This window comes from Chiloscyllium plagiosum, unplaced genomic scaffold (assembly GCF_037043375.1).
Source record: "Chiloscyllium plagiosum isolate Xiang-an unplaced genomic scaffold, Cpla_swu_hap1 HiC_scaffold_38, whole genome shotgun sequence".
In the NCBI taxonomy this organism is placed as follows: Eukaryota; Metazoa; Chordata; class Chondrichthyes; order Orectolobiformes; family Hemiscylliidae; genus Chiloscyllium; species Chiloscyllium plagiosum.
In genome coordinates this window covers 23,804,386-23,827,433 of record NW_028270176.1, presented here as the reverse complement: position 1 = coordinate 23,827,433, position 23,048 = coordinate 23,804,386, and the positions used below count along the sequence as shown (strand labels likewise).

General features: G+C 41.2%; 1 protein-coding gene across 1 annotated transcript; it reads left to right on the top strand.

Moving 5' to 3' along the window:
- Positions 1-882: 882 nt before the first annotated feature.
- Positions 883-22,790, top strand: LOC148139318 (sialic acid-binding Ig-like lectin 5). Its single transcript, XM_087980839.1, has 7 exons — positions 883-1,021; positions 3,101-3,400; positions 5,088-5,375; positions 13,456-13,743; positions 17,052-17,136; positions 18,168-18,237; positions 22,234-22,790. The coding sequence occupies exons 1-7, from the start codon at positions 883-885 to the stop codon at positions 22,285-22,287; spliced, it is 1,224 nt and encodes a 407-aa protein (XP_087836965.1). The 3' UTR covers positions 22,288-22,790.
- Positions 22,791-23,048: the final 258 nt, after the last annotated feature.

Sequence of the window (23,048 nt, the reverse complement as noted above, 5' to 3'; positions counted from 1 at the left end):
GGATTAGCAGCAACCCTGGTTTCTAAACGTAATCGAGCTATCGGAGGGAACATAGTCCCATTCGCCCAATGCGCCCAGCAACTGATCCTCCCATATTCTGATTCGACTATAATCGATAAGTGATATATCACCAGAGAGGAGAATCTTTCTGAACTACGGTTCAACTTCAATCAGTCGAAGATAATAGTTCACCGTCTACTGCAGTGATGCAGATTGTAGTGTTCCTTTCTCTCATCCTGTTACTTGACAAAGGTACAATAGTATCTTTCAGAATGGGTGGATTTGGCATAACATGTTAATTTCTGAAACAGTTTTATCGTGTGGGTAGAATATTATATGGGTAGACAATATAAATATACATAATTCGATGAGGAAAAAATGTATATGACCTTCATCCTGGTGTTCATTGGCATTTATTATTCCCTAGTATGCATTTGAATTTTTCAAATTAAACTTGCATTCTAGTTTGCAGATTATCAATGATAATTTGATGGTTATATTGTTGTTAATGATATCTATATCATAGTGGATGTTTGAATATTGAGTTCACAGTACTCATTTGACTTTGAATTAATGGAATAAGTTGTTTTGGTTCTCGTTACAGAGTTCACTGGAAGTCTAACTCATTTTTCTTATTCAGCTGTCCACAGTTCACGATGGTCTTTGAAGCTTCCTTGGAATGTGTATGCAGTGATCAGGTCAAGTGCAGAAATCCCGTGTATGTTTGATTATCCTGATGGTGGCAGAACTCCACAAATACTGTGGTTAAAGGGAGGTTCCAAACAAGGAACCCGAGGGGTTAGCGTTATCTACAGTACTGAAGATCCAACCAATATTAACCCTGAATATGAATGCAGAACAGAACTGAAGGGGAACCTGACAATGAAACAATGTTCATTAATAATAAAACACATTAAGGAGAAAGATGAAGGAGAGTATTACATCAGGGTGAAGATTACAAATAATGGGACTGCATTAGATGCTTACTCTAACAATATTCCTGTCTCTCTCTCTGTACTAGGTAGGTTTGATTTTCATTTCCAGCTTGTACAATGCATTGTTGTACCCTTGCATATTATGTGGTCATTGCTGACTACAGCAACATTAGTTGAATATTCATAATTTCTCTGTCAAAAAGGGAGCACGCTGCTTCCTGACCGTGACAGCTCCTGGATCTCAGTGTATCCAGAGTGAAGTTAGGGAGGGGTTATTAATACCTTGAGCCAGTGCCTTTGATTCATTGGCAATCTCCCTCTGGGTGGTGAGTACGTTCGAAGGAAACTTATAGTTGCTGATGTCCCCATATATCTGTCACTCCTTCACAATACTTGAGGTCATAGGTTGGGAGCCAATGTTCCAGTGTTGATCCTTGTGGCACACGTCTGGTTACAGACCTCCATTCCAAAAAATAACCCTCCACCACTATTGTCTGTCTCCTACCTTCAAACCAATTCTGTATCAGCTGAAGAAAAATCTCTGGAGGGAGACCTTGAGCATTGACTAGATTATTACACGATGCATCATGGGGGACCCGCCGTGCTAACAGTGGCTCTGTAGAACTCTGAAGTACAGCAGAAAGTTACAAGCTTTTACAGGAAACAAGACCTGGGCAAGTCACAGGCTAACCATTAATTACAAGTTAATCAGGGTCTCTGGGTCAGCCCCACTTGATGCTGCACATTCCTCAAGTGCACAGGATTGAGAGTTATTACCTAACAGGCTGTTAACAGAGATCCTCAATGAGAGGAACAACACACATTGGCATTACATTGTAAACTAATTAATGGGGCTGAGCACCTTAAGCAACTGAGCGACATGCTCCAGCAATACATCACAATGGGGAAACATTGAGCAGGCAACTTGTGGCGCCTTGAACAGATAAGCTAAATTTTACCATTACCTCATAGAGAGAGAGGAACTAAGCAATGTGCAGGAGACTGCGGGACACATGCTAGTACTGTTCTTCTGCGGGGTGAGGGGCACTTCATCAAAATGATTTCTTAACTGCGAGGGAAGTCATGACCAAGAAAATGGCTTCCACAGTTTCCCATTGGTGAGCACCCACTGAATTCCATATTATCCAAACTTGCTGGCCAGTCTACCGTGCAAAACCTTGTCAAATACTTTATGGACGTCTATATAGACAAGCTTCCCGTTCTGCCTTCAACAATCTTCTCTGTCACTTTTTCAGAAACTCAGTCATGTCGTTGAGACACACGTTTCCATGCACAAAGCCAGGTTGAATCTCTGTACTCAGTTCTGGCCTTTCGAAAGTCATTTAAATCCTGTCATTAAGAATACCCTCCAAAAACATTGCCCACCACTGACGTCAGATTCACTGGTCTATAGTTCCCTGGCTTTTTCTTACAAACGTTCATTAAATAATGATACCACATTAGCCAACCTCCAGTCTTCTGGTCCTCATCTTTGGCTATAGATGATACAAATATCTTAGAAATGGGCCCAACATTCACTACCTAGGTTCCCACTTGCTCACTGCACTAATTTTTCGACTCTCACTTGTGCTTGTATTGTGCTGGTCAATGGAGATATGTTTGGCCAGGGACATCCTCAGTGCAGACCGAGAGGCTGCTTCTGGCCTTAGCTGATTGCGCAAAGGGCATTGCAATTTTCAAAACAGCCATTGGAATGCTTTGTTCAGTGTTACTACGACACTCACAAGATGAAGAAAAGGAAAATGCATTTTGGAGTGAGATATTCTGGGTAGAGGAAACATACTGGGGCATAATTACTTATTGTGAAAAGGAGGTAATTGTCCTCTTACGGTGTGTATTGCCCCCAACTAATTTACACTCCGTGCTGGCCAGGAAATGTCCGTAAACGTCAAATTCTACCACCTAACCCAGGATATTTAATGGTCAACATTGTAAATAAGCCATCACGATCAAAAGAGAAGGGAACAGCGAATAATAAAACCCAAGCATGTTCTTAATAAATCTGTAACTCAGGAATCTTAGACTGTAGCAGAGATCAAGAAGAAAATGCCGTCATGCATTTATTTGTCATTGTTCATACATCCCTCCTGAATATAGATACTGGAATCTCTGATTGTGCAATTTTTCTTCATTTCCATTGACAGAGAAACCTCAAATCGCAGTCTCTGGGCAATTCATTGCTGGACAACCAGCGCATCTGAACTGTTCAGTCACTCACAGGTGTTCAACTTGTGATTTTGACCTGAAATGGATACAAGATCCAGAGATAACTCCAATTCAGTCAAAGTCTGAAATTTTAAACAAATTCAAGAACTCCTCTTCTGTTTTATCAACTTTCTCCTTCACTCCATCCACTGATCATCACGGACGGATCCTGTTCTGTAAACTTACAGAGCCTGGTGGAGTGGTGGTCGCTCAAGAAACTCTTAGACTGGATGTGAAATGTAGGTAACTACTTTTCTGTTTTACTTAGCCATCTGATCAGGAAACAGTTTCAGATTCTGTCTTTTTGGTTCAGCTTGCCTGGAAAAGTGAACATTTCCAAACTGCTATTTGACTCCTTCCAATCTGCTGTTCTGATAGTGAATGAAAGGTAATGTTAGTCAAATGACTACAACAAGTCGATCAAGCATGATGATTTGAGCAACAAAAGGCCGATCTCTTTGAAATCTATTAATTACTGCTCAGCAAATTCTTACCAATGAAATTATGTACATTCCCATTCGGCAATGAAATTACATCGGTGAATTCACACTTTTCCCCCCATATATAATCTCACGCATCATTTACACTTGATGTCAGAACATTACCTAAACATAAATTTGCGTGTCCACCTTTGACAAAAATGCAACATCGCTTAATCAGCATTAACCAGATTTGGAAATGGAAGGGGGATATTACTGTCTACCACACAGAGAAAGGTAAAACAATGAGATGTAGTCTAGTGCAGCCTTCAGAGAGGAGATAAACTGGCACGTGGGAAGATAGGGAGTGGTGAGAACAGGGATCCCAGGCGCTTTGTTTTTGGAATGAGTGAAATACAACGTATTTGTCTCTGCCAACCCATCTTGGAATTTAAGTAATAGTGTACAGTGTACATGATATGCAATTTAAAAATATCTGATGCATCCTTATGCAGTTAACAGTGTTACCTCAGATTTTTTTCTCAGGTGGACTGTCCAACTTTGGCTCGATAAATGATTGTTGGCCTGGACTTTAAGGCTCTTGAAACTATTTTGTGAAATAATTCACCACAACAGTTCTGTGTCCTCTTAGAGAGGACAGTGAGCTGGAAGCTGCAGTGATATATGCATCTCCTGTTTCACATAGGTCTTAATTGATTGAAAATTATCACGCATTTGCCTCAACAGATAAATGTGATGATGATACTATGGCTTCAAGAGGCGTATTTTGCCGTGTGTGTTTTTATGAATGAAGATTGTAGAAGTACTATACATTCTGACCAAAGCCAATAAAGGAAAGACATTGTGGGGCCTTGGGGTCTTTTTTTTTAAAGTTGGAACAATACAAACAGTATTGGCCCAGGCTCCCTCAGGACCAGGACTTGTAGTTTTAATTTTCAGTAGCAGTTGTTGGGATCTTGAATGTAGATGTGGAAACTCTTATTCTCTCTCTGTTACAGTGAAAAGGTGGGGTTTTCTTCCCATAGTTGGAATTGTATGTGAAAAAATCCATTTTGCTGAAGTTGCCTTTGGCAAGGGTGATGTTTATGGAATTTTACGATATTGAAATAGTTAATTAGTTGTAGTGAACATATACACCATTTTGTTAAGCACTTCTACAGAGTTACAATTAATCTGACTCTTTTCCACTTTTTATATTGTTTATATTTTAACTGTAGTGTAAAAATAACGTGTGGTTTACTTAAAGTCGACTAATTTGAACGATCAAATTTCATCTGAAATGCAAAGCCTTTTATTTACCTGTAAAATAATAAATGTTAGGGCTAGATTATTGTCTTAATATATTTTCTGCTGGCTTGATCTGGTCCACAACAATGTTGAAATTGCAATGCAAATACTCCTGCCACATGTGTAGACAAATTCCTGACTTCACACGTGCAGGATTAAAAGAATAATAAATGGAATTCTCTTTTTTGCATTGTTTTAGATAAACCCAGACTTGTATCAGGTCTGAACTGCATTAGGGAGAAAAGTGGGTTGTCTTGTATCTGTAGAGTCAGAGCCAATCCCCCATCAAGCATCAGATGGAATGTCAGTGGCAGAAACCTCACAAAAAACACTTCAGATTTTATGGTCCATTCCTGGATGATGAACAATGGGTTACGTCAGAGCTCGCTGACAGTGACTCACCCAACAGGATCGGAAACACTGATATCATGCATCACAGAGAACAAGCTGGGCATTAGCATCAGCAGCTACGAACTCAGTTCAACAGGTACTCTCAAAATGTTTTACATTTGAATTACTGCAGACATTTAATCTCATCATTAACGCATCTGTGTTCATAGTGGCAAAGCCAGTGATTATGATGATTTTTTTCCACAAGGTTTGTTTCTTCATATTGATTTCTTCGTGCAAAACATCAGGTTTGCTTAAAACAAAACATCTGTTCAAAAAGAAATCGAAATAACTGGGTATTTCCAAAAATTGCTGTGAAAACCCAGCAGGTATCTCGGCAACTGTGGAGAGAAAGCAGACTAAGATTTCTTATCCAGCGAGCCTCTTCAGAACATTTGTTCAGACGTCAGTCTTTCACAAATCAGGTCAAATTGCCAAAAGATCTTGAATACCAATTTTAGAATGGTTACCAACTATTAAACTGTCTGATAGAAAGTGCTAATTAGCTGCTAAATGGAGGTTGCTAGATAGTGGTGTTGTCTTATAAAATGCACCAGTTAGTGTTGGCTCACAGTTAATTGCCAGGATTGGTTGAAAATATAAAATGCATTTTGATTGGTCAAGGCATTTAACTGAAATAAAAACATACCACTTTGTTATCTTTTTGGTTCAGTTTTTGGTTTATAAATCGACATGTTCATGACTTAAAATCAAATAAGGTTTCTCGTTTTACTCGCCGTTTGAAACTGAAAGCAATAATGTCAGATGGATCATTTCAAGACGTAGAGACATGGAGAGTCCTTACAGCATGGAATTAGGCTCTTTGGGCCAAAGTGGTCCATGCTAACCATCATATCCATCCACATTAATCCCATTTCCTTGCACTTGGCCTATGTCCTTCTAAGCCTTTCCTGTCCATGTGTTTGTCCAGATGCCTTTGAAATGTTGTTAATGTACCTGCCCCAAACACTTTTGCTGGCAACTCATTCTGTATGCATGTCATTCTCTGTGTCAAAACATGTTGACTCTCAGGTTCCCTTTGATTCTTTCCCCTCCAACTTTATACTGATGCCCTCCAGTCCTGGATTCCCCAACACTGGGAAAAGCACTGAGTGCAGTCATCCTAACCAAGTCTTATCTTACACACTTCAGCAAGATACCAACACCCACCCACCCCCCAACACACACACACACCCTCCCCCTGTGCTCTAAAGAAAGTTTTAGCTTGTCCAACCTCTCCCTATAACTTAGATCCTTGTATCCTGGAATCATCCTTGTAAATTTCCAGTTTAATATCATCCTGCTTAGAGCAAGGTGACTAAAACTGAACACAGTACTCCAAGTACGGACTCACCAATGTCCTGCATGACTACAGCGTAACTTCCCAACTTCTATACTCAATGTCATGATTAATGAAGGCCATTGTGCCTAAAGGCTTCTTCAGTACCCTGTCTACCTGTGATTCTACTTTCAGAGAACAATGCACCTGACTTCCAAGAATCTTCTCTTCGACTACACTCCTTAAGATCCTACCATTCACCGTGACACTCCTGCCTTGATTTGACTTAACAAAATGCAAGGCCTCACACTTATATATATTAAACTCCAGTTGCCATTTCTCAGCCCACTTCCCAGGCTGATCAAAGTCTAGCTGCAATTTTTGATAACTGCGTAACTGCCCACGATTCCTCCTATTTTAGTGTCATCTGCAAGCCTTGCACATTCTCATCCAAATCATTGATATAGATATTAAACATCAATGGGTCCAGCACCTTTGTTTACATAGTGGTTGGGTTGAGTGCATGAACAGCATTTAAAAGGCAATTAGACAACTACATGGATGGGAAATGTTAAGAAGGATATGGGCCAACTGCAGGGAAATAGGATTAGCGTGGATGGATGGTATGGATGCATGAGCGAGATGGGCCAAAGGGCCTGTCTCTGTGCTGTAGGAGTCTATGACTCTATGACTACAACTTTTATAGATTTTGATAGTTAAGCGTGTAAGTGAGTATTGAGAAATAAGGGAAAGAGGTGTTCTTTTGGTTTTGCTTTAGCCTAAACATTTCCAGCCACAAGATTTGAATGTTTGTCTGCTATGATGATATAGCTGCTTATTTGCTGAGAGTCTTTTAAGTGACCAGGCTTCTTCCATCCCTAAATTTCGACATAGTCCACGATTTTTTAGTAAGGTTGATATGTAATATAACAACACACTGAATATATAAAGCAATTGTGTTGTTTTTAAGAACATAATAAGGACGGTAGGAATGGTAATGGATCACAGCTGCAGCACGTGGGAGTTCCTAAATGTCAGTTTGTCCAGAGCAAACCCGTCTTAAATTTACATATGGATTTCAAAAACCTTCCACTCATATTATATGAACTGAAAACACTGTGATACATCAGGAGGATGGAAACATTGTTTGATTTGAATTAATTTGATTTGCTTTATTGTAGTCACATATACTTAAGTACAGTGAAATGTTCTGTTTTGCAACTGGTACAGGCAGGCCATAGCCAACAAGGATATTCAGATCACAGGATGCTTAGACACAACGCGCCATGCAAGGTTACCCCTGCACAAGGGTGTGCAAAGCCACATCAAAATTATTTGAATTTACAATAGTCAATTCAGCAGTCTAATAGTAGCAGTGAAGAAGTTGACCCTAAACCTGTTGGTGTGTGTATCCAAGATTCATCTGGATTTACAGTAGCAGGAGGTATGCACATCTCTTAAATTTTGGGGCATCTGATTTGGTCATGAGAGTTAAAAGCCATTGAAATGTACAGCATAGAAACAGACCATTTTGGTTCAGCTCGTCCATGCTGAACAGATATCCTAACCTAATGTATTTCCCGATGCCAGTAGTTGGCCCATATCCCTTTAAGTGCTTCCTACTCACATACCCATCCAGATGCCTTTAAATATTTTAATAGTACCAGCCTCCACCACTTCCTCTGGCAGCTCATTCCATACATGCACCACCCTCTGAATGAATAAAAGTTACCCCTTAGGTCACTTTAAAATTTTTCCCCTCTCACCCTAAACCTGGTTCTGGACTCTCCCACCCCAGGCAAAAGACCTTGTCTATTTACCTTATCCATGCCCCTCATGATTTTATAAACCGCTATAAGATTACCCCTCAGCCTCTCACGCGCCAGGGAAAACAGTCGCAAACTATTCAGCCTCTCCCTGTAGCACAAATCCTCCAACCTTGGAAACACACTTGTAAATCTCTTCTAAAACCTTTCACGTTTCAACAGCATCCTTTCGATAGGAGGGAGACCAGAAATGATGGAACTAATATCCTGTACAGCCAGAACACGACCGGGCAACTCCTAAAGTCAAAGCCATATCTAATAAAGCAAAGCATAAAAAACGCCTTCTTCACTATTTTATCTACCTGTGAGTCCACTCTCAAGGAACTATGAAACTGCACTCCAAGGTTTCTTTGTTCAGCAACACTGATTATTCAGGAACAAGAGACTTTGACTGTGACTATGACTACAAGTGAGGCAGGTAAGAGGAGCCAAAGGACAGGAACACAGGATTCTCACCATTTGCAATTGACCACACATGAGAGCATTTCAAGTTGCCTCAATAAGAGTGGGATCGTTCAGATAAATGACAAAAGGACTGCAATAAAGAGCATTATTCAAGCAAAATGTGTGGTGGGGTGGGGAAAACGATTCTCAGTAAATAGGAATGCAGTGGTTTTGGGGGTAATATAGAATTTTGAGGTTGTTTGACATCAGCAAGTTAAACTGAAACCTTCAAGATGGAGTTAGATAATTATTTAAGTAGAAACAACACACAAGGGTATGGGGAAGAGGCAAGAGTATTGCACCATGTCACATTGCTAATTTGGAGATGTGCTACAGAAATGATGGGCCAAATGGCCTTATTCTGCTCCATGATTCTTCTATTGTTCATGGCTCTATAACTTCCTTCGCCCACAGCAATGAACATCAGTCCAGACGGCTGCTTTCTACGATGGTTTGGGATATTAGCTTATGACTCACCAGAAGCTTTCCTAGGATGGAGGAGAATCTATGCTTGATTGCCGGTTTAGGTACCAGTAAGAGGGGCAGTGCAAAGAAAAATGTTCTGCAAAGCTATTGTGAGGAGCTCGACAGCATATTAACTGGCAGGACCTCAAAAGTCACAGTTTCTGCATTATTGCATCAGCTTCACACAAATTTCCACAGGTCGAAGAAGAGAATGATACCCGTGACAGAAAGACTGACATGAGACAAGCGTGTGCCGGTTTTAAGGGTACCGTCACCAGAAATAAAGAAACTGGAATCTGTACCAATGGGACAGACTCCATCTGAACTGATTGGGTCGAGTGTTCTTACTGTGTGCTAGTTAGGAAAGTATAGAGGATTTAAAACAGAATAGGGAGAGAAAATATCAACTTTGGAATGATGTGTTAAATCAAAGAGCGAGTTAAGGCAAAATACAAAGAAATGATAAAAAGAAGTGCCAGGAAGAGTATAAATTTAAGATTAAAACAACAGATAAGATTAGAAGTTATTAAGACAAAAAAAGGATGAAGCTGTAGACTGTGCATCCGACTGAAGATCACATCTGAAATAAAGCAGATGATCTGAGAGCGCGAGGATAAATGAATCAGTATGATCTAGTAGCTTTCGCAGAGACATAGCTCCATGATGACATTATTTGGAACATGAACCGTGAAAAATTCAGGACATTCAGGAATGACAGGAATCTAGAAGAAAGTCTATTGGGTGTCTTTGTTAACCAATTATGACATTTTCCCAAGAAGAAAGCATGACCTAAGTTCATAAAATCAAGATGTGGAAACAGATTTTGGTATCTGTATGTAGTGATAAAATGCAAAAAGTATGTATGGTATTCGTGTGCAGCCCCCTTAACTGTGGGTGCATGGTACGCTCGGACATGATTAAAGAAATCTGAGAGCTAGTCAGAAAGATAATCACGGAGGATTTCATGTATCGACTACTAATGATAGATGGACAAAGAGATGTTCTTAAAATATTTTGAGATTTTCTTTTGGAGCAGCATATTCAAGAACCAATGGGATTGCAAGTTATAGTAGGCCTAACATCATATAATTCTTCACTTTGGCTTGACAACAGCACACTATTGATGGTGATCACCACTGCCATTATGTCTTGGTGTTTAAATTGTTAGCAGTGATAATTTCTTGAATTTCTCCAGTTAGTTAAGTAGAATACACTCCACAATGGAAGAATACATGTGGATGATTGCAACAATGATAGCGAGAATCTGTTCCTTTTTTGTTAGATGATGCCTACGTAGTATAAGGTCCAAAATGCACCAATACCAAGAAAGAGGCTTCTTGTACATGCATCGTGAGAGCAAAACCTCCAGTAACCATCACATGGAATACAAATGGGCAAAACATCACCCGGAACACTTTAGATTTTAGAGTCTATTCCTGGACAAAGAATAATGTTCTATTTTAGAGCTTTCTAACACTGACTCACCTAAATGGATCTGAAGAGCTGACTATGTGTAAGGTAGAGAGTGAGAATGGCGTTAGTGTCAGAAAATACCAACTCAATTCAACAGGTGCATCCAAACCTTATATTTAATTTATCTGTGGAATGTGGGTGCCGCTGGTCGGGCTATTATTTTTTGATCATCCCTAATTACACTTGAGATAGTGGTGGTGAGTTGCCTTCTTTAACACTTGCAGCCTATGTGCTGTGAGTAGTCAGAATGCCATTCAGGAGGGATTTTGACATATTTTACTCAGCAAAACTGAAGTAATGGCAATATATTGCCAAGTCCGGATCGTGAGGATGTTGTAGGGAGACTTGCAGGCAACGTTGTTCCCATGAAACTGCTCTGTTGGTCTTCTAGTTGGTAATGGTCATGGGTTTGGATGGTGCTAATGCAGCTTTGAGGATTATTGCAGTGCATGTCAAAGATGGTGCACATTGCTGCTACTAAGTGTTGGTGGTAGAGGGAAACGTTCTTTTTGGATGTGGTGCCAATTAAGCAGGCTTCTTCATCCTGAATCGTGTCAAGCCTCATTAGTGCTGTTGGAACTGCCCTTGTCCAGACAAGTAGGAATATTCCATTACACTCCTGACTTGAGCCTTGTACATGGCGGATTGGATTTATTAAGTCAGTAGATGATTTACCCGCTGCAGTGTTCCCAACTCTTGACTGCCCTTGCAGTCTCTGTATTTTTCTGGTAAGCCTCGTATAATATCTGGTCAATGGTAACCCCGGAATGTTGAATATTGATAATTTAATCATGGTAATGCCATTGATTGCTAAAAGGCAATGGTTAGATTATCTCTTATCAGAATTGCCCGGCCTTCGTGTCAGTCAATTCCTTCTTGCCACGTATCAGTTCACGGCGAAATTTTCAAATCTTTCTGCCTTTTGGCATTGAAACTTATGCTTCTGAAATTTGTGACAATGCAGTCACTCGAACAGAGTTAATTTGTCCTTAGGGTTTTTTTCAAGAGAGGTCGTAAAAGCAGAGGTGCCAATATGTCTGGATACTTTAACAATCGCTGGCGAGACGGCCAATTCTCCCCGTTCGAACTTTTTAACTTGTTTGGTTTAGTTGTAGCAGAGAAGCTGCTGGTAGCTGCAGCAGAAGCTGCTACAGTGCAAAAAGGTTCCATGCTTCAGCAGATGATTTGTGACTGGCTTCTCTCTCTTAAATCTCTCCTGCCTTTGGGTAACATTGTTTAAATTTAACTTTTGCCTATGAGTATGTTTATAGGAAGGTATGGGAATTGGAACAACCCCTTAGTTAAGTTATCAAATTGAGTCAGTTAAGTTTTCCAATAGTTATTTTAAATTTTGTATTCTTGTGTTCATGTTTTAACTACAGCGTTTAAATAAGTTATATTTTGCTTAAAGCTGAGGGTTTCGCTGCATCAGACCTGGGATATCTGCATCACATGTGCATTTAAAATAAGAAATGTTAGAGTCTAGGCTACCTTCTTATAATATTTTGAGGATATCTGGCCTGTTCCATAACACATGCCCTGAAATTTAATTGCTGCAGATAGTTACTCCATTACTCAGACAACTAACTCTATCATTGCAAATATTCTTTCTGCTGAGACTGATATCATTTTCCAAAGGTGCACTTTACTCATAAAATGTGTACATAACAATTTTTTTTTCCCTTGAAAATGAAACAAAATGCCACAAAGGTCACCGTGCTGCATGGCCAATGTAAGTACAACATTATATTTATGCTATTCATTCAATGTCAAACTTGCATTTCACGTGGTTCTCACCAATTTGCAGTCACTTACTATATGACACCCGTATACAGTGTCTAGGCATCTGCTCTCCACTTGACTCAAGCATGCCAGGATTCACTTTTTCATTTCAGTGAAGTAAGAGCTCAACTGAAAAAGGGAGCAACTCAAAACTGTGATTGCCCAAATACAATTCTGCTTTGAAGTTAGAATGCCAATGATGCCAATGATGCAACGTTCAAATGCTGAACAGGCATCACAGTCTGAATACCAGTAGAGTTTCTAAGGGAGAAATGGTTCTTCCTTCCGTTGTCTGATTCTTCCGTTGGCTGAGAAACTGATTTAAACATAATGTTCTGTGCCAGGTTAGCTGGCAACGTAAACTTATGCTTCTGATGCTGGCCTGAAATTCGACTGATCTACAAGGATCTGAAATTATCCGGGACATTTCACTTGAACAAACTTGATAAGTAAATTGCTATCAATGAATAAGTTGGCACAGTTTCAGTGGTTGGCACTGTTGCCTCTCAGTGCCAAAGACCTGAGTTTGATTCCAATCTTGGGTTGCTGTGCGAAGTATGCACATTTTCCTCATGTCTGTGTGAGTTTCCTTTGGCTGCTTGAGATTCTTGCTGAAGATGTGTATACTAAGTGGATTTGCCATGCTTAATTGCTCTGTCGTGTTCAGACACGTGCAGGCTAAGTGGGTTAACTATGGGAGAGAGTGAGGGGATGGGACTATGTGGAATGGCTTTTGGAGAGTTGGTGCAGACTTGATGTGCCAAATGGCCTCTTTCTGCACTGTCAGTATTCCATAATTTAATTCCACCATCTTCTGTAGTTTGTCAGTAAAAAGAGCTCTTCATTGTAAATGTTACAACTGTACGATTAAAAGGCTTATCATTTGAAACTGTTCTTCCCATTAATAGGAACACCTATAATAGTATCTGGTCCGACCTGCACTGATGTCAAGATTGGCCTCACTTGTACCTGTAGAGTCAGAGCCAATCCCCCAGTAAACATCACATGGACCATCAGTGGGAGAGAGATCACCAGAAACTCTTCAGATATTACAATCCATTCCTGGACAGTTAATCATGGCCTATTTCAGAGCTCCCTGACACTGATTCACCTAACTGGATTCGGAAACCTAGTCTCATGCATGGCAGAGAATGAGCAGGGTGTAAGTGTCAGCTGGTACCATCTCCATTCAACAGGTACATCTCTGAACGTTCTTACATGTAATTCTTAGAGACAGCTTACTCCTTCATGAAGTAAACTATAATATTAATTCCGTAGTCTCTTTTCCACTAAGCACAGCAAACTAAAATTATGCATAATGCTTTATTGAATCCACGATCAAATTCAGTGATTCTATTTTCTAATCAATCTGTTGAGAGATGTTATTCACACCTCTGGGGCAGATATGCCTATGTCCAGCCCCGACTGACCACTATGATAGTGAATGCCAAACAAAGAAACGTAGAGGAATAGACAATTTCACCGCTCCAGTCTATTCAAACAAGCAATATGATAACTGCTGACCATCCAACTCAGTCCCTTGTTCTCGCTTTCTCCTGATACTCTCTGATCCCTTTTACCAGAAGAACTATGTCTGTCTCCTTCAGGAAAAAAAAATCATTCAATGTTTTGGCCTCATCTTCTTTCTGAAGATACAAAAGATATATAACATACCCAGTTTAATGTTTTCTCTGAACATGTGGCTGTGTTACTTGTAACGTTTACTAGTTGTCGTCAAAATGAATTTATATGAAGTGGGAGAACACTAAAATTGAAATGACCAGGATAATAATATTAGCTTGGTTCTCTTTGATGTCAGAATCTCCTCTCAATGTTACAGAACATGTTACTGGCTGTCATTCAGTTGGTTTAATGAATGCAAGCAGGAGTAGGCCAATTGGCCCATCGACCCTCCCGCACCATTTAATAAGACCACATTCATTCTGGTTCTGGACTGAATTGCACAATTGTGCCTGTCTATTCCCTCAACTGTGTCTCTTTTATTGAGCAAAAGCATACCAAATCTTTTAATTTATTCGTTGGCCCACGCCAACTGCCCGCTGGGAAGGGTGTTCCAAAGAATGCCTATCCGCTGAGAGAGAGGTTACTCAGTCCCCTCGGACATTCTACCAATATCAGTCGATCCCTTAAGCCCTAAGAGCAATATCCAACCCCTTCTTGAAAGCATGCAAAGTTTTGCCCTCAATCATTTCTCTTGCAGAAATTTCACAGACTCACCACTCTCTGGGTGAGGAAATGTCTCCTCATTTCAGGCCTAAGTAGACTACGTTGTACTCTTAAGTGATGAACCCCCACCCTCACCAGGTTCTGGACTCTCCTGCATTTGCCTTGTCTTGCCCTGTTACAATTTTAAATATTTTTATGAGATCCGCTCCCCTTCCATCATCAGGTGCTTCTCAAGTCCAGTGACTGTACTCCCAGAGAGTCCAGTCTCCCTTCATAATCAGCAGCTGTTACACCCATGCCTAACTGAATCTAACTGCTTAAACTGAAGGGAGCGACCCCTACTGGTCTACTTGGGAAGCAAAGTCCCAACCAGTCCCCTTACACTGATACAGTCATTCGATTGGTGGAACTGGCCCTTCACCAGCAACAATGGCTCCTTCCAATCCTCCCACCTCATCCAGAACAGAGGGGTAGCCATGAGAATCCACATGGGCCCTCAGCTATGCCTACCTCTTCGTAGGATATGTGGAACAGTCCATCATCTGCAGTTACACTGGCAAGATCCCCCATCTTTTCATCTGCTGCATTGATGATTATATCCACGTCACCTCATGCTCCCACAAGTACGTTGAACAGTTCATCAAATTAACACCTTCTACCTGACTGCTAGTTCACACAGGCCATCTCCGATACCTGCCTCTCCTTTCCGTACCTCTTCATCTCAGTCTCCGTTGACCAACTCACCACGGACATTTATTTCAATTGGACCAATGCCCACAGCTACCTGGACTACACCTCTTCCCATGCCGCCTTCAATAAAAAACACAAACCCTTACTCCCAATTCCTCCTCCTCTGTCATTAAGCCTCCCAGGAGGAGCAATGCCACTGCAGGACATCCAATATGTTCTCCTACTTCAAGTACCACAGTTTCCTCTCCCACGAGCTCAACTCCTCCATTTCCCACACCTCCACACTTTAACCCCACCCCTCCAAGTGCAATAAGTTAGAAAACCCTGGGTGCTCATCTTCCACCCAAAAATCTCTGGATAATGCGTGTTATCCTCTGCCATTTCCACCATCTTCATTCAGACTGTACCACCAAAGACATCTTTCCCTTCCCACCAATATCTATACTCTGCAGAGACAATTCCTTCATGACTCCCTCAATAGGTCCACGGCTCTGTCCACCAACCATCCTCCACACCTGCCACCTTCCCTTGCTACCACAAGAGGTGTAAAACCTGCGCCCACATCTCCCCCCATACCTCTGCCCAAAGACCTGAAGATCTTTTCAACTCAGTGGAGATTTTCCTGCACACCCATCTCATCCATTCCATCTCTTGCATTCGATCTAGTCTCGTCTACATAGGAGAGACAGAATGTCAACTCGTGGAGTTGGTCAGCTAACATCAGGGATGCACACAGCAAACAACCCCGTTGACCTGTCCCTGTACATGCAAGTTTTGGGCCTCATCCATCACCAAATCAAAGCCATATGCCAAATAGAGGAAGAACGCCTCATCTTCCACATGGCATCAACATTGATTTCTCCAGTGTGCGAATCTCCCTTCTCCCCATCTTATTACAGATCCAATCCTCCTCTTGGAACACCGTCCTCTTGACCTGCCCTAACTGCCCATCATCCTTCCTACCTATCCAGTCCACCCGCCACTCCAACGTATCACAATTACTTCCCACCTGCATTTACCTATCACCTTCCCACCTACCTTCCCCCCAGGCAACACCCTTATTTGTCTCTCTGCAACCTTCTCCTTCATATTCCTAATGAAGGGACCGAAATATCGACTCTCTTGCTCCTTGAATGTTACCTGACCTGCTGTACTTTTACAGCTTGACACTTTTCGGCTCTGACTTTCCAGCATCCGCAGTCCTCGCTTTCTCCAATTTCAGAAGTGAAGTGAGGTAGACATGTGACTGTGGATCTGAAGTGACATATTGGCAAGATGGAGTTGCGACTGTCGGGTCCATTTCCGTGAATTCAATGTTTCTGTTCTCCTTCAATGTATGTGGGTTGTCAAGCTCAGCATTACTGAGACTATATATCAATCCAAAATGTAAGGTTTAGATATGCATTCTACCAGGATTCCAATGGGAAATCATTGAAATTGGGAAAGTAATACATTGCATATCTCCAAAGTATTGTCTACAATCTCAGGATTTCTTGTCCATCTTCAGAGTGACTTTAACTATACATTTTTATGTCAATATATAGGAAGGCATACTTTCATTCAGGTAATTGTTATGCCATTACTAAGTTGTAATTTTACAGTACTGTTTTTTTCTGAATATACCTAGGAAGGCTTCGCTGGATAGTTGTCATCATTGTAGGAACAGCTTTGGCCATTATCACTTTGATTCTGATTGCAGTGAAAGTGCTGAGGTATGTGCTATTGTCAGGTATGTATAAACTCAGGTATCATCGTCTGCCCTTCGGGTTGATTGCATCAGATGACCGCATATGTGGAAGTCTCAGTTAAGAAGCTTTATTCTGAGAGTCTCATATGGCAACTGAGTTGAGAATTACAATGGAGGAAATTAAATAGGGGAGTGGCTATTTCTCAATATTTCTCATCAACCTATTGTTATACTTCTCAGCAGAGAGGACTTGAGCCCCCAGCTTTCTGCTCCAAAGATCAATTATAGGAGCCCCATAAAGAATTAAATTTCTGGGTGTACAGGTTGCAAGATTAATCAATCTGTTCAGGTACATTGTCCTAAACTCTAGGCACAGGCGGGACTTCAATGTAGAATCCACTAGCCCAGAGGGGGTGACTCAGCCAGATAGGGTGGCACGGCGGCTCAGTAGTTAGCACTGCTGTCTCACAACACCCAGAATCCAGTTTCGATTGCAACCTTGGGTGATTGTGTGGAGTTTGACGTTCACCTCAGGTCTGCGTGGGTTTCTACCAGGTGCTCATGTTTCCACCCACCACCCAAAGTTGTTAGATGCATTGGCCGTAGTACATTGCCTATCCTGTCCAAGAATGTACAGTTTGGGGACATTGGGCACGTGAAATGTAGTGTAGGGGATAGGGGTGGGTCTGAAGGTCTTTGGAGTATCTGTGTGGACTTTGTTGGTCGAATGGCCAGTTTCTACACAGTGTGGATCCTATGATATAACTTGACCACAACAATTTATGTTCCTAACTGCTCACAAGAGTGGATTGATAAAAGATTACGCCCGCTTGTGGGCATAGCACAGGTCAATTGCTGATCCATTACTTCTCTGAGCCACAGAAAAAATTAGAATAATTATGTTTAAGATTTTGTTTTCCTGGCTTAACAAAGCTGATGGTGCACACAGAATGCCAAACCTCTGAAGGACTCACTTCTATTGATTATTGTGCACATTATATTACTTTTTTAAAAGCATCTTTCTGAAAATCTTTAACAATTTTTGTCATTTTTCAGGAAGAAGAAAAGAGACACAGTTGTTATTGCTTCTGCAGCCAATTTGACACACCATCCATTGAACACAGAGGTAAGTGAGAATGTAGATCTTAAACCAAGTCAGTAAAAGCTGTCACATCATTTTGGATTCAGTTCTGAAGAACTCAGTGGAAAACCCAACGAGCGTTGCCCATTCGATGGCAATTATACATCAGCGATTGTCCACATCAGACCACAGCTTGGGGGTCACTCACTGAGCCATTGCTCTGGGAAATGAGTCACAGACGTCTTCTATGTCACCAACTTAAAAAATGGCCCAAGAATCGGTGTATCCTTCACATGCCCATAATAACAAGATTTATTTAACTAATTAGCCTCTGCCAACGTGTGTTACAATAGTTCCAGTTCAACCTCACAAAACGTGTAAATGCTGCTCTATTGCTTTGACTCCAGTCTGCGACACACTGCAGCACTTCAAAGCATTTACAAACAGGTTAGACTTCCGATGTGGATTTCATATCTAACATTTTGCCCAACTCAGTTTGGTTTGATCATCGAGCCCCACTATTTGTGGGCGGCACGGTGGCACAGTGGTTAGCACTGCTGCCTCACAGCGCCAGAGACCCGGGTTCAATTCCCGCCTCAGGCGACTGACTGTGTGGAGTTTGCACGTTCTCCCCGTGTCTGTGTGGGTTTCCTCCGGGTGCTCCGGTTTCCTCCCACAGTCCAAAGATGTGCAGGTCAGGTGAATTGGCCATGCTAAATTGCCCGTAGTGTTAGGTAAGGGGTAAATGTAGGGGTATGGGTGGGTTGCGCTTCGGCGGGTCGGTGTGGACTTGTTGGGCCGAAGGGCCTGTTTCCACACTGTAAGTAATCTAATCTATTTGAGAAGCCATGACACGTGTGTCTAATGTACAAATCCCAAATGAAAATTTATCTGACTGACCACAGCTCAGAACCCCAACAATATTCACTCTTCATCATGAAGAGGGCGTACGATTCTATTTGTTATAAATATTTATCCCATTTTAATATAGCCAGAAAGACGACCAAGAGAGGGAGTGGTTCAGACAGAGGCATGGACAGTGCAAAGGACACGGTGGATCAATGTTTAGCTTTACAGCCTCACAACACACTTTTGATTGGGCGACTCCCTGTGCGGAGTTTGCACATTCTCCCTGCGCCTACATGAGCTCCCTCCGGGTGTCCCAGTTTCCTCCTACAGTCCAAAGATGTATAAGTTAGGTAGGTTAGCCATGGAAAATGCAAAGTTACAGGAATAGCGTGGCGGACTCAGTAGGTGTGGACTTGTTGGGCTGAATGGCCTCTTTCCACACCGTAGGGGTTCTGTTCCATTCAATGACTGACATATGGACAGAAGGAGAGAGAATGGGATGGGCAACACCAGTATAAGTGAAGAAGTGAGAAGAAGAACCCAGGAGGAGATAACGAGAGAGGCTACACCACCTCGCGGTTTTCTATAGAAAAACCTCATTTCATATATTTTCTACATGATGTTCCCACTTTGTGGCTCACACTCTGCCCTACAGGCCAACTCTCCATCCTTTCTCTGTATCTCCACACACACCATATCTGTCCTGTCGATCTTTATCCCCTCACCCAGGTGGTCTCGTACTCTCCAAGTCAAAATTTCTCGCCATCTGGAGTAAGGGCATGGCACCCACACTCTCAGCCTGCCTAATTACCCCTCCAAACAGCAGCTCCAATTCCCCCCACCCACAGTTCAGACCACAACGGGAATAAATCTCGTTGTATACAAACAATTGTCTATTTTACACTCCACACGCCTAACAATCACTTTCAGTCACTTAGGGTCACAAAGATGTATAGCACGTAAACAGACCTTTCCAGCCAACTTCCCCATGCTGAACAGATATCCTAAATTACTCTGGTCCGACATGCCAGAATTTGTCCCAAATCACATTAAACCTTCCTAAAAATGCACACATCCAAATGTCTTTTAAATGTTTTAATTGTGCCAGCCTCCATCAATTCCTCTGGTAACCCTTGCCATATACGCACCACACTCTGCATGAAAAAGTTTACCCTTGGGTCTCTTTAAAATCTTTCCCCCTTACCATAAACGAATGCTCCTAGCTTTGGATTTCTGTCACCTGGGGAAAATGCATTGAATATTCACCCTATCCGTGGCGCTCAGACTGTGACAGTCCAGGGAAAATAACCACACCTATTCAGATTCATATATAACTCCAAGAAGGCGAAAGTGAGTACTGCAGATGCTGCAGTTTCGAGTCGTGAGTGTGGTGCTGGAAAAGCAGAGCAGGTCAGGCAGAATCCGAGGAGCAGGAGAGTCGACCTGATGAAGGGTTTTTGCCCAAAAACTCTTGCTCCTCGGATGTTGCCAGACCTGCTCTGCTTTTCCAGCACCACACTCTTGAATATAACTTAATCTGTCCAACACCGACTACACACTTGTAATTCATTTTTTGCATTGTTCCAAGTTTGACAACATCTTTCCAAGAGCAATGAGACCAGAATTACAAATAGTATTCCAAAAGCGATGTAGCCAATGTTGTATATAGCTGCAACATGACCTCTCAAATCATTTTCTCAATGCACTGACCTATTAGGACGCGTGCACCCAACGCCTCTTTCACTATCCTATCTGAACAACACGCTTTCAATGAAATATAAAATTGCATCCCAAGGTCTCTTTGTTTGGCAACACTCTCCAGGACGATACTATTAAATACACAAATCCTGCCATGATCTTCCTTTCCACATTTATAACCACACATTATGAAACTTTCTTGAAACTATATTTCGAATCATGGGTTATGGTGAAGATTGGATATACACACTTTGTACTGGTGATAAGTTAATGAATGGTTTTCACTGCTTTCGTGTAACTTCTTCCGATTAGGTCATACCACTGCTTCTTCCTCTAAAGTATTCTTTGAATGAAAAACCTAAATTGTTCAACAAACATAAACGGGGATTCGATTTGTTAAACAAGAAAAGGCTTCCTTGCATTTCCTCAACTCAATTTAAACAACTACAGTATGACAAGTCAAAACTTACAACAATCTTGGCAATGCATATTTGATTCTGGTAGTGCCAACTGATCCACAGTGAACCCCATTGTACAAAGGCAAATGTTTCGAGAAAAATATAAGCGTGGTGGCATGGTATTCCACTGCACGATATTATGCAAATTTACAAATGCCGCTAAAAGCAGGCAATTGCCTAGTGGCATTTTCCTTGGACTATTTATTCAAAGACTCCAGTAATGTACTGGAGACACACCTTTCAAACACATGCCAGATGCTGGGATTTAAATTCAATGAAAACAAAAATCTGGAATGTAGAGTTTAATGGACCGTGATCCATTGTTGATTGATGCAAAAAGAAAATCATCTGGTTCACTAAGTCCCTTGAGGGAAGGAAACTGCCACTCTTACCTGGTCAGTCTGAATTTGACTGCAGACCCAGAGTAATGTAGCTGACTCTTAAACTTTCCCTCTTTGCCATAAGTACTGGCCTATCCAGCGATGCCCACTTCTTTTGAATAAGTTTAAGAAAAACTTACCAGGGACAGCAATAACAGCAATAGAGATGTAATATACTTTATCAACAGTGGTAAACAAATGCTGCATTTTCCGAATGCAGCTTCTGTCCCTGGGTGATGAAGCCAAAACACATTATTACTGTGTTCAAAAACGTTTATATAGTCTTTTGAATTCCCAAGCGAATATTAATGTTGCATTATTGTTATTTCCGATTTGATTGGGAAAATAGATTAGTACTGCGATATTAAGTCTTTGCTGCATTTGAATTATTCAGCTGTTAAACTTCATAGGAAAACACGAAAGAGAATGCTTATAGCGTTAGTGACCTGATAATAGGTCAATCCCGGCGAGCGTTAGATTGCAGAAATTATAGTTATACAGCACAGAAAAGGATCCTTTAGTCAAACTTAGCTGCGTCATCCAGACACTCCAAACTGAGTTAGGCCCTTTTTGGCAGCAGTTGACCCATATCCCTCGAAACTCTCCCTATTCATATACTCTTTAATATGTTTTTTTCCATGTTGTAATTGCGTCAGCCTTCATCACCTCATCTGGCAGCTCGTTCCAGACAGGCACCAGCCTCGGCATGAAAAGGTTTTACTCAAGTCAATAAAGGAAAAGAGCCTCCTGAAATCCTCCTCCACTTTTACACTGAAGGCAAATATCTCTCGATGGGCCTTACAGAATCGTGGAATTGCTTCCTGGTTAACACGAAAAGTGCCCTTGGCTCCATTGATACTCCATAGATTTTACTGATAAACGTTCGGATATTTAATTTAGACTTCACTCAGGCAGCATTTTCTGAATAGAAAAATGTTGAGCCAGTCAAACTGAATATTTCTCAATCAATTCCACCCAATCAGGATTGGGCATGAGGTTTTTGCTATCATCAGTTTTTTATTGAATCAATTGTTTCTCATAATAAACTGGAATCGAAGTTGAACCCTTAACCTGTAAAGATTCCCTGGTACACATTGTCATCCTGGCCAAGGTCTTATGCAAACTCTAAGGGTTGGTTTACAGAATTAATTTTGTTAAAAACTGAAACAAAATGTTATTTCTGATTTGATTCGGAAAATATGTTAGTATATCTTTTAATTTCTTCAAATAAAACCTTTATTGAAATTTGTAGGTTGTTATTGCTATCGATATAATGATGAATATTTGAAGATTCATTCCACAGAATTAAGGCTCTCGCTTAATAAAAATCGTTCAATTTAGTTCATGTTACAGACTTCACTGGGAGTCTAACCTATCTTCCTTATTCAGCTGTCCGTAGTTCCCGACAGTCTCTAAATGGTGCCTAAAATATATCAGCAGTGATCGGATCAAGTGCAGAGATCACATATGT